This window comes from Pavona decussata, unplaced genomic scaffold (assembly GCF_977016875.1).
Source record: "Pavona decussata unplaced genomic scaffold, jaPavDecu1.1 SCAFFOLD_371, whole genome shotgun sequence".
Classification (NCBI taxonomy): domain Eukaryota; kingdom Metazoa; phylum Cnidaria; class Anthozoa; order Scleractinia; family Agariciidae; genus Pavona; species Pavona decussata.
The window spans coordinates 1,055,684-1,068,445 of record NW_028145747.1 but is presented as its reverse complement, the minus strand read 5'-3'; the positions used below and the strand labels follow the sequence as shown (position 1 = coordinate 1,068,445).

Genomic DNA, 12,762 nt, shown 5'->3' with positions numbered 1-12,762 from the left:
AAAATTAACCTTTTAGAAGGGGTAAATCGAAAGGATAAGTTCCAAGAACTACTCGACAGTTTAAAAGATAGAAAAGGGACAGCTCGCGGTATTGACTGCGGACCAGATTGTGCTTCGCAGTGCAAAGAGCCAGGAAACCTGCGCTGCAGACTTTGTCGAACTGATGCCTAAACGTTATTGGAAATCCACTTCATAAAAAACATTCAAAGTCTGATTGTCAATTTCTACTTAAAGTTTACGTCTTCATTAAGTAAACTTTTTGTCTTCAACAATAATATTATCTTCTGTCTCCTGAGTCAGATAGTGTAATCTGCCCCGGGTCATGACGTTTTCCGAAAGCAATTGCCGTTATAATCTCAGGATAGCTGTGAAGCGTACAATGGAAATAAATCAGGAACAGCATCACGCGTAAATGCCAGTATAGGCATCTTGTTGTTTCTATTTTGGGATAGCAACCTTATACAGATTGTCTTCATCTCATGACAGTCATGAGATCGACCCTTAGTGCACGTGATGGAATAAGTGGAAAGAAATCGATGATTGAAACCGAACAAGGCTGATATGAAAGGAAGTGACAATTATACATGGTTTTCTACAGGCAAAGGTAATCGCAAGGAGACTGATATGAGTTTTTTGGTCTGAAGAAAATTGGTTTTCTTCTGGAAACGAGAGTGAAAAAATGACCACCCCCACCCCAGGTAAGGTGTAAGGGTGTCTCAGACGGATACAGAACAAAGTTCACCACTCTTATATTCCTCACTTGACATCTGGGCATATAATGTTTCGCAGGAGCCATCAGATACGCAAAAAATGTTAATTGCAGGGTGTACTATCTTTCATGATCTTTATATCCCTGCACGGGGATGATTTCCTACTCCACCACAGCTCCCTGCACTTCACGAAAAAAGAAAACAACGGAAGAAGAAAATAGATAAACAAAATTCTCAATTACCATCACAAAAAGACTGACCTGGACAATGTCTTGAGATTTTGCGTCTCAAGGAGGCTCGCGGCACTCTTTTAGACATGGGGTGGAAGTTTTGGAATTACAATCTCGCATAGAAGATCAACTTCGATCTCCTTCATACTACATCATCATTTCAACATATCATCAAAGTTAATTTTCTCTTCGGTTTCCAAGCAACAGGTATTACCATAGCAACGGTAGTGCACAGCCTCTCATTTTTAAACATCTCCAAATCTAGTCAGACACTTTATGACTAAAAAATAGGGATTTAAACTCCTCAATGTAGACAACTTGCAGGCGAAATTAGAAAAAAAATCTGTAGGAGCGTTTTCAAGTAAATAATGAATCAATTTTTACGGGGTGATTTTGTTTATTCCCGCATCTTTTACCAATGTCTCTTGCCAAATAAAACTTGACACTTTATCTTTCTGTTTAAAAGGTCAGTCCTCGTAGCAAAACATTCTAAATGTATATTGAGCTTTATGGCATGGGCGTCTCCGATTTTAGGATTTTATGTTTAAAAACAGTTAAAATAAAGCGCAGATGAATGAAAAAGTTCCTACTTTGTATAAATCGAGATATCTTTAAAATACCCCAATAGATTTTTCTGTTAAATTACAAGCGGTTAGAGTAAGAATTCTTTTGGATATTAACGCAAGTTTTAGGCTCAAGAACCGAAACCGGTGTTAGATAAGAAGGCAGACGTGATAACCACTACACTACAGGTGTCTGCGCATGCCTTGAACACAGGAGACCTGGGTTCGAATCCTCGCCGGTGAAGCATATTTTCGCATAGTACGTTATATCTTGCCTTTACACGTTAACTTTCTTTGTTCCTTTGATATAACAGGTCCTCACAGTTATCCTATGTGAAAAAATGACTGATTCACTTAGCATAAATATTCCCTGATGTCTTTTTTTTTTTATATAAGAAAGGTGTTCCCGAGAAAGAAAAAAAAAGTACTTTCAAAGTCTGATGTATTTATTTACCACAAAATCTATAAGATACATAAAGTGGGAGCGTGTTTGGGCTATTTTGGATTCGATTATAATTGCCTATTCTGGAAAGATTGCATAAGAATTAGTATGTTTACCAGGTTTGGTTATGTTTTGTAGCGCGTTAATCAGGCTGTGACCTGTCAAAGGACGCCCAAATTCCATACAAATGTCTCTAATTCTGAGATGGTGTCCTCCAAATCCCTGTACAAAATCTCTAATTGTTCCGATTTTTGAAAGCCTTCTACATGGTTGAAATCTAATAACAGAACCTCAAACTTGGTAAACTGATTACATTTAATGTGATGGTTCTTGTGATGGACTCCGATTTCTGATTAAATGGAAACTCGTCCCCAGCCTCCATTTAAACTTCGGATCGGAAGGGGCAATTATTTCTTAAGCGGGACCTTAATTATCCCCTTGATGTGTTAACAACCATAGGTTTATTTTGGATTCGGCCAAGCAAACAACAGAAAATGTCTGATCATGGTAAAAGTTTAGTTTAATTATTTAAGGGTTATTTATGAGGAAAGAGTTGTGACATTATAAGAAATCTGGTTGCGGGTTTCGAGCGATCGAGCAGCTAAGGACATCCCCAGAGCTAAATAGCAAAACAATGCCCAACTCTACAACAACAGCGCTTCAGAGGTTATCTATTACAAAAATTAAATTTACTAAAACTATGTGTCGGTTAATAAAATCGTCGCAAAATTAACGTGATTCCAAATGGGAAAATACCGCCATCTGCACCTAACCGGGAGGGGCTGCTGTATGTAGTCTGTTGCGAGCAAAAGGTTTCACGTGGACTCCCCCGTTTTAGTACTCGCACCTAGGTTTGACCTTGAGTTTTTCATGACATTCCAGCAACACGGCTGTCCGATTCAAAAATGGCGCCCGATCTGAATTCAACTCTGTTTACAACGATGGCTTGTGTCTCAACAATTGAACTTTTTCTTGAATGAGTTGCACAGAAAGGATTCATAATTATCCTTCTTAAAATACGGTGAGGAAGGTAAGCGTGTGCTTGAGATTCAAGCGGATTTTAGCCAAGCTTTCGAAGTGCTCTCCTCAGATGACTTTAAAACTTGACTTCAAGTTTTCCAACTACTACGACGAAAAGTTTTGTCTTTCTTTTCGGCTGTTTTTTCAACGTCAATTGAGTCAGTACATTTCTAATAATACAACGCATTTGTATTTAGAACGATGGAAGCGAGATAAGTCGCAAAGTGGGCAGCCAAAAAGACCTAAAAATCTGTCCGCCATTACCCCGTTTGCATTAGAGAAGCCTGCAATACTTTAAGTGGTCTTCAGGAAAGAAATGGCTCGTGACGTCATATGCGTATCATTTCATGGAGTTTGACAGTGCGAGTACAGTACAATACATTTTATTTCCTACACTTTCACATGTTTACAATACTTATTTGCGTATGTCTAAACCGGTTTTAAGACCTGCGCCTTCTTTTTTGCTCCGGACATCATTAACAAGCTTATCAGCCTCTTTCCTTAATATTGGCTCATAACATGATCCATCCATTGCCTAAAGTGGCGTACCCTGGCGTAGACACCGTATCGCCTTGGGCGCGCACATCCGTATCCCCACGATACCACACCCTCCAGGAAGAACTTGCCGTTGGCTTCACACACCATGGGACCCCCTAAATCCCCTACGCAAGAGTCTTTACCGCTCTCTGGATAGCCAGCGCAGATCATGCTGTCGTCGATTGTTTCTTCTGGATAGCTGTATTGACAAGTGGAGTGAGATACGATTGGGACGGAAACTTGCATAAGATCATCCGAGCGTAGATAGGTGGCTCCAAATCCTGAAAAAGAGAAACAGAGAGCAGCAGTGTTTAATCGGGATTTAAAACCACGAGACGCAGCTGTGTGGTTTTAGACCCGATAAAACACTTGCTACGAGTTTTTTTAAAAGGCTGCAAAAACATTCCTGGAAAAGCGTGTGTCTAAATTCATAACAATGATGCTTTTGTGAACGTTGGAAATTAGCATACGAGAAAAACATTTAACACCACATACCAATAAGGAAGAGATTTTATCGGGTTTTAAAACCACTGCACGTGATGTTTTATCAACCATTTGATAGGTCAATGGGCCTATGAATTATTAATGAATTTTTGAAGATTTCCATTTGATTTTACTTTTTGATACTTTCATTCATCTGGTACTGAATAATAATAACAGTAAGTAATAACAATATGGCAGTATCCATTTCATAGTAAGCATACAGTTGACCTAGCCCCTTCTTCATTTAGCCGGCTGCCGAATAAATGAGCATAATAACATGAACTTAAACACGCGAAATCTGAAGTAGCTGCTGTATGTTTGAAGCCAAATCATAACTTTAATAACATTATTGAATCTGAGTAGCTATCCAGCAGCCAAGTTTTCAGGATTTACGCAACCGAACGAGCCTACTGTTGTAGGACGTTTGCACCTTGAAAAGTTGGAGTTTTTTTCTCGCAGAGAAAAATGGCTCGAAAAAATATTATATAGCGATAAACGTACCAGGCACTCGCTTGAACAAACAACAATCGTCATGTGCGTCACGTGACAATTTAGCCAACACGCGGACAGCAGATATTTTTATGGCCTCTCCGTTCATGAAGAAATAAAGTGGTTCGGACTATTTATTGACTATTATGGATACAATGACTTCGTGTACAGGGATACCATAAAAATATCTGCGATTTTCAGATGCTGTGACTAAATTGTCACGTGACGCACATGTTCGAGCGAGTGCATGAGCTCGAATCTGGTAAGTTTATCGCTTTATAAGTGTTTTTCGAGCCGTTTTCCTCTGCAGAAGCCCCCAGTCTGGGTATCATTAAGCTAGATTGTGGGTAGAGAAAAGCCTCTGAAAGGAAACAGAGGTGAGAGGTGGTTTCACGTTGACTGAGTCGTGAAACATGCTGTGCAGCAAACATGGAGGCCCAGGGCCCAGTTGTTCGAAGCATGGTTAGGGCTAACCCGGGTTAAATAACATGACAACCTATAGGTTTTAATACCTCATAACCAGTGGTTAGCGCTAACTATGCTTCGAGCAACTCAGCCCAGGAGTGAAGTTGTCTCTCTGGCCGTTTTGTGGATGGATTCCGGGACCAACCAAGGCAATTTGGGCGCGTTTGGAGTAGTAAAAAATTCAACTGATTCGATATTTTACTGGTAGTACTGGGTGGCTTGACACTCAAACACTATTTGAAATGGAAGGAGGAGGAGTTCTACGCTCGCGCTGTGGCTGAATCACCCAAAATTCTTTTCGGGCGTGAACAAGGCAACTTGAGGTCTGATAAAGTGGCAGATGTATAGCCCGCGGAAAACGTTGAGAGGAAAACGTCCACTCAAATACCAAGGTCTGAGTTTGAGGTTCGCCGTAAATGTTGACTTTTCATTTTTGAACAAATGTTTTGGATTAAATATTGACCATAAATAAGAGTAATTTTTGGTATTGCAATTGTTCTTTGGCCGAAAAATTGGCATTTCAGTTTGGGCTTTGTTGTCAAACGAACGGTGATGTGCAGCGAAAAGCGGGAGGTGTAGTCGGTTTGCTGGGTGTGATGATGGCCAAATACACCAGTTGGTGCCATTCACACATTATTAGAATATCATGACGTTGTGATTTAAGTTAAACAAGAAGCAAATCATGAAAGCTTGAACGGTATTTCCGACACCGCTGTATACAGCTGTTTCGACAAAGGTTGTCCAAAAAAGCGTAAACGCGTACGCGACGATGCCAAAAGGTAGTCTGGGAAATACCCAATAAATTTCAACAAAAGCTCAGAATCCATATTGACCGCCATCTCAAGTCGCTGTACGATCGAGGCATTATGGATTGTGAGCTTGTCGAAATTTGTTTTTTGACGCTGAAAAGCCCCGTGGGGACGAGCCAATAAAGTATCATGTATGTATGTATTTCCTAGACTACCTTTCGGCGTTGTCGCGTACGCTTTTAGCTTTTTTTGGACAACCTTTGTCGAAACAGCTGTATGCGCTGTTGGTCCTCAAAGGGTTAACTGTTGGTCTTTTCTAAGGCTGTAGAATATAATCCAGACTGACTCAAATGTTATTGAAATCAATAAAGAAACCTTAAAGTGGTACAAAAATGTAAATGTTAAAAGGATCAACTTTTAATTTCTCGAGAAACGGTACAAATATTTATCGCTGTCAAAATATTTTTGTTTTGGAAACATCAAGTTACAGTGATCTATAACTTGATGGCCAGATAACTTGTAGGAAAAGACACAAAATTTAGCTTTAGTTTTGATTTAGTTTCTTCAATATTTTCAAAAAAAATTAATTGTGTTCAAAGAAGTCGGCTCGAGCACTTTGCGCCGGATCTCAGGCGAAATAGGATTAATATCGTATTATAAAAAGCAAGTACCATCAAAATTTCTGATCTTTTTAAAACTTTCCTGAGATACTTTAGCTTCTTTTTACGTTGTGTCAAATTAGAAAAAATAACGCGGAGAGATTTCGACGTTTCAATGACATCCTGTCATCATTATCAAGAAAATGAAGACAGTTTACATAAGTAAGTAGACAAAACTAAACTGACAGACCTGACAGCAAGTTATCGCAGAATTGTGCGTGACGTTTTTAAACTTGCGTGACATTGCGGTGGTCTGGGCCGAGGACTAGCTCCCGACCAGCTTCATTGTAGTTTGTTTCGCTCATCGAACGACCCATCGAACGGAATGTTTACGTTAAAGACACTGCACGGTTTCAAACAGTGAAGCTTTTACGATCTTTGTTACGTTTTACGGCTTTAGGGACTTGCGCTAGCGTTACAAGGACAAGATGTAAGTCTTTCGTTTATTTTATAGTGATCTGTTTTCCTCTGATTTCTACTTTGCTAGTCTATGTGGCACACCGCCTGTTTTTGTCATTCTAGGTTTTTGGTTTTCTTTTTAGTTGCCGTTACCTCTCCTACAGTTTTCATTTATGTGTGCAGTTAAATGGTTAAATGCACATGGTTCTCTATCCAGCTAGCCAGAAAAAAGGCATAATTTTCATTTCATATGACGCCATTTCCCATTTCTTGTACCTCAAAGGTAAAGGGTTTGAACGATTATACAACCCATAGTTTCATTGTTTTTAATTTGGTGACGGCATAAGGTAAGGGGGGTGGGGTCGGTTATGACTCAATCCCTCCTCCCCTCAGGCTCAGAAAAGAAAGCCCAGGTCAAATCGAGTTATGCAAATCTGATTCTGCTACAAAGTCTTCAATTTTTAATTATTTAAGTTTATTAATGACTCAGATGATAACACACCGAATTATACCCCCTTTAGTAATATTACCATTATAACTGAGTCACCTTTTCATCACTCATACCTGTCACCCAGCAGTCTGTGCCAACCGCCACACTCTCACTCAATCCAGGCAGACAAGCCAGGTTAACAGCGTCGTTGAGTTCAACAGACCTATCCAATTTCAACATGGCAATGTCATGTGTAGAACTTGCACCTGCATTGTAGCTGGGATGTGAAATTACTCTTGTTGCATAAAATTGCTGCTCTGTTGGAGATTGCTGAAACATGTAATGGATGCCAAGACTAAAAAGAGGAAAGTGATTCATGGCTAAGATTCTTCTGAACAGTCTGTACTCAAAGAGGACCTGGGGGGGAACGATATTCTAAGATTGCCGAGGGTTTTATAATACCACTACCTATGACCTGAAATTATGGCGTTACCTGGCACTGAAACTGTAAAACTCCACACCAGATTCACATAGAACAGAAGTTATTAGAATCTAGATCATTATATGATGCAATTCCTGGGATTTGATTGCCTTAGCGGCCATCGTATATGAGCCATTAAGCCATGTCAGAGAGAAAGCAACTACAGTACTAAATTGTCTCCTAGTTGTTCTTGCAAAGCAAAATCAGCAAGATCTAGGAACTGTTTTTAATGAAACAATCATTCCACTCACGCCTATTGGATCTGAGACGATCTATCATCTCATATCCAACATGCTCTTGTAGAATAGTTGTTAATTATAAGGCTTTAAGAGATAGTTTTGGGAAACTTGACCTTAAAAGATTTTTATTACCAAGCAATTTAAATATATCTGTCATCTCAATGTCACTGTTTTTAACCTAGTGTGATATTTAGCGATTCTTGCTTACAATAATCTTAATATTCAGATACCACAAGCGATACGATCTATACTTAAGCATGTTTAAATTTTTATCTTTATGTATGCTGAATACTAAAAAAAACAGCTGGTGTGTCATTGCTTTAGTCACTTTAACTATAGCCAAGTGTATGATTCAATAAACATCTATTGTATATATTAAATTGCACTGTACTGTACTGTATCCTATCCTATCCTATCCTATTCTATCCTATCCTATCCTATCCTATCCTATCCTATCCCAGCCCATCCCATCCCATCCCATCCCATCCCATCCCATCCCATCCCATTCTATCCTATCCTATCCTATCCTATCCTATCCTATTGTATACTCTGTTTTCTTGGGGAAAAGACCTTTCTTTCGGTTCTGTGAAATGTTTGCAACATACACATTTCAAACAGCGAAGGCACTGGTGCCACTTAAGCCAATCTTTTTGCAAGAAAGCGTTAACCTCATCCTGTCCCTTTCAAGCATATTGGATGGTTTTTACGCGAAAGACCCTTAAAGCTAAGACGCCTAATGATGGATAAGCCAGAGAGCAGTAAGATCATGAATGAGGTTAGTATTTTATGCAAGGAGGTTGCTTTATAGATATCAATATCTGGAAAGGTCAGTGTCCAACATAAATTATTATTGTACTGATGGCTTTGGAAAGGATTGGAAAGATCAAACTTTTCAATATGCAGTTATTTATTTGCTGTGGATGATCTGAAATACAAGTTGCAGCTTTTTAAAAGGTTGCCAGCAAAGGTAGCTCGTCAAATTGTTTCAGAGAGCATTGAAAACAAAAAATTGGATAGAGCTCTAGTTTCCTCCCAAAAGGCAAAGCTTAAACCCAAAGAACATGTAAGTACTTTCAGCCGCAACTTGGATTTCCTTCCAAGCTTGCAATTCACGTTTCGTAACATGCTGTTCAGAATGTTGCACTAATTATAACTAAAGCCAATATCAATACCACCGCCTCAAATCATTCTCCTCCGCTTGGGGCGCGCCTAGCGAGCAGGAGTGATGAGAGAAGGCTGTATTGACAGGCTACAACATGACCGATAATGGGGTTAGAAGTTACATAAACATTGTGATATTGGAGAAAATAGTCATGAAGTGTAATTCATATATGTGACAGTATGTTTCGCTGTCGTCTGAAGCAAAATCAAAATTTCTGATCTGTTTGTCTACCCACTATTTATGCAGTGCTTGCAGCTTGCACTGTCTGAACTTATATTAGCCTGGATATCACCTTGGGCGATAATGACACAAAGGAATTGGGGAATCTATAAATATGACGTCACAGTATCGGTAAAACTAGATACGGGCGAATATTATACAGGTATGATGTGAGGTGATTAGCACGGCATAGTTCAGTTGACAATTGTCAACCAAAGCATCTTATTCACTCAAACATGGGTCACAGACACTGTTGCACGAATAAGGTAAACAAATCCTTGAAAATCTCCGGAGGCGAAGATCTCCGGACCTCAATCATCATCATCATCATCATATCTTTACTTACCCTCCTAACCCTCGGATTTTTAGAGTAGCTTAATGCAGCTAATATCTCCGAGCATTTTCCCACCCAACCATGAGAATATACACTCAAAGACCAGGCCACAACACCGGGAACAACGTCCCCTACTCTTTGCGAACAGTGAGTGGGTTCTTTAATGTCCCACAGAGTTATTTACAAACAAGGGTTGTGAGACGGGGCCTACGGTTTATCGTCTTTATCCGAGAAGACTAGAAAGTCAACCACTTGCAGATGTCAGTTCAAAGGCAGCACTTTCTCCTCAGTTATTTAAAGACCCTGAGTGTTGGTCCGGCGGGGGTTTAAACCCCCGACCTCCCGCACGGTAGTCCGCCACTCTACCAACTGAGCTAACCGGCGGTCAGCGGGAAAGGGGGCGAGGGAAGTTAATTTTGTGAACATCATTTAATGGTCACAACGGCCTCAAAATTCGAAGCATAGAGGAACTTCTTTGGCCATCTCATTTGATCCACTATTTTCTTGCGTTTGAATGGACCAAACAGTTGCTCCTTCGAAGCTCGCAAAATAATTGCAATCGCGTCGCATAACCGAAATTCCCAATTTTCTTGATGGACGGCACAATTTTTTTGATCGACTCCAAAAGAGCGAGAAGGAGGGAAGTTGTTTTTGCAAACATACCGCTGCAAATTGGGTGGCTTATCGCTTATGTCCGTCCATTTTGTTTATTCTGTTGTTGTTGTTTTGTTTTTTTTATTCTGTTGTTGTCTATTTTCGGTCAAACTTTTAAGGGGCAGTATTACCTACTTTTTGTGTCACTTTGAATGGCCAAAAACCATATTTGAATCGGTGGAATCGTCAAAATAATGGTTCAGCTTTGTTAGCAATAACCCTACTAGTGCACAGAAACTACTATTACATGAAATTATTATGTTTTGGTGCGGATGTCTTGGATGGAAATGGTTGCAACTTGAAGTTCTTCCTGTGTGTTGTAGAGAAGTCGCTAAAACTTGATTATCGTTTCTTCTTTCTCGGGGAAATCCCCAAATATTTTCTTCCTGGTGTTCTAATAGCAATTTCATGTTACATAAAAGGTTCTTTGTCAAAAATTTGAGAAGTTTTGACCAAAATACTGCAAAATCGCCGTGATAGTGCCCCTTTAAGCCGAAAAATCAAAAATATGCAAGATCCGAAGAAGTCTAAATTCCTCGGTCAAATCGGGTTTATTTATTCAAATATGGGTGAAGGTGAATGAACAATGCGTTTTGACATTGCCAACTTCTGTTTTTCGGATAATAACTCAACCGATTCGTAACCATGACCCTTTGTTGGTCACGTTCATATGTTTGGATCAACAAAAAGACCAATTTCGATATATAAAAATTCGTACTCGGCTGCGAGGCTTAGATGACAACAAATAAATTTTTATGTTCAGGTTTAGAGACGAATAATTAATTTATGTTGTTTTACTCCCCTAAGCCTCGCAGTCAAGCTAGAATTTTAATATATCGAAATTGGTCTTTTCGAATTCACATTTATCAGGAATTATGATGAAACGTGACCTCATCACGCACTTTGGCGTTTAAGGACAGTGCCTACTATTGTCACTACCATACTTGATGAGCTTGGCTGGCGCAGTCTCAAGCAGCAAAGAGCAGACCAAAGATTAATCATGTTATACAAAATTGTAAATAACCTAGTTGAAGTTGATCTTTCTAAAGAACTTATACCACTTACGAGACACTTTAGGAATAGTCACGTCAAATCCTTTAGAATTCCCTACCAAAAGAAAACCTATCTTCAATAGAGCTTTTTACCTAGAACTATAAAGCAGTGGAACAATTTGCCCGCCACATTAGCCGCAGCCCCAAGTCTTAATGTTTTTAAGAGTGCGGTCCGTGAGCTGAAACTCTAAGAACCTTCACGAACCTGACCGAACCGAGCATATAAGCCTTGTAGAGAGGGCATGCTTGTAATGGTAAATGTAAATGTAAATGTTATTGTGCATACGTTCTGCGCATCTCGTGATACTCGGGTTTCCTATGGGTGGTGCCTACTAATACAGGAATATTTTTGCGCGGTTTAAAACTATTCGGGGAAAGCAGAACTTAGCAAGTGCTTTTGGTATCCAAAAAGAAATTTGGCGGTAATTTATACGCCGCGATCGGAACGGCCTTCAAGTTGAGACAGAGAATGAAAAAGATACCGTCATGTCCTCAAGTTCTCCACGAAACCAAGAATTTGGTCACTTCACGTTGTTGTTTGGCCTAGTACAGCAAAAAAATGTACCAAAATGTAAAACACACGTGCGGGGCCTTTGTTTTTCTCATTGAATCCTATTGTTTTGTGACGTTCTTGTTGCCATCTCTGTAGTAGGTTCTTTACCTCTCTAATATTAGAAGCTTTACAACTAAGATGAACCACTTGATCAAAGAACCGCGTTAAATTCATTTGTATGATGCTCGGCAGTTTTGGGGTTGAACCATTTGTTCAAAGAAGTGATCTCTGTTTATTTTACAATATCAGTGAAATAGATATTTCATCTGTAGAATCAGATCTGGTACTTCGGCCTAAACAGCCCCCAGCCTAAAATAAAACTAGTAGGACTGCGGACAGTTTAAAATCTCTACAATCCAATACCCAAGTTATTTTAGCTAGGACGGTTATGAAGGAAAAAGGCCAAAAGCGAAAGCAATGATATGATGGGAGGCAAAATGGTGTCGGGTGAATTCAAAGTTTAAAATACTTTTCCTGCGGCACCCATTCATATAATGTATCTCGCAGCCTTTTAGCTATTCCGACTTTACACTTGCATAGCCAAATTGCCAAGAATAATATCGGAAAAGTCTCACACCGTTTTGTTGATTGAGCCTCTGCAATATCGTCGTTAAACTCATTTGGATGATATTCAGCAGTTTGGGATTCTGACAGCTACCGACGCTTTTGAAGCCGGGAAATTCTAAACATTAACATTTTTCCAAATTCTAGAAATATCATGATGCTTTCTTGTGATATTTAGCCTGTCACGGTTTATTTAAAAGCCACGCGCCTACGAATTTTTTTTCCAAAGGTCACTCGTAACCTTAAAGGTGGTGCATTTTGCGACTTCGCAAACCATCGTAACAAGATCCGAATATGGGGTAAAACTTATAACTACTTGTGGACCAAC

General features: G+C 39.5%; 2 protein-coding genes and 1 pseudogene across 4 annotated transcripts in view; all 3 read right to left on the bottom strand.

The window, feature by feature from the left end:
- The window catches only part of LOC146452367 (uncharacterized), a 176,731-nt pseudogene that overhangs the window by 36,527 nt on the left and 127,442 nt on the right, over nt 1-12,762 (bottom strand). The gene's annotated exons all lie outside the window — the stretch shown is intronic.
- LOC146452369 (uncharacterized) overlaps nt 1-12,762 on the bottom strand; it is a 160,228-nt gene that overhangs the window by 36,527 nt on the left and 110,939 nt on the right. The window lies entirely within an intron of this gene.
- Nucleotides 3,338-8,162, bottom strand: LOC146452381 (trypsin-1-like). The gene is made up of 2 exons (XM_085098044.1): nt 7,311-8,162; nt 3,338-3,783 (listed from the first exon to the last, which is right to left on the bottom strand). The coding sequence occupies exons 1-2, from the start codon at nt 7,552-7,554 to the stop codon at nt 3,467-3,469; spliced, it is 561 nt and encodes a 186-aa protein (XP_084954170.1). The 5' UTR covers nt 7,555-8,162; the 3' UTR covers nt 3,338-3,466.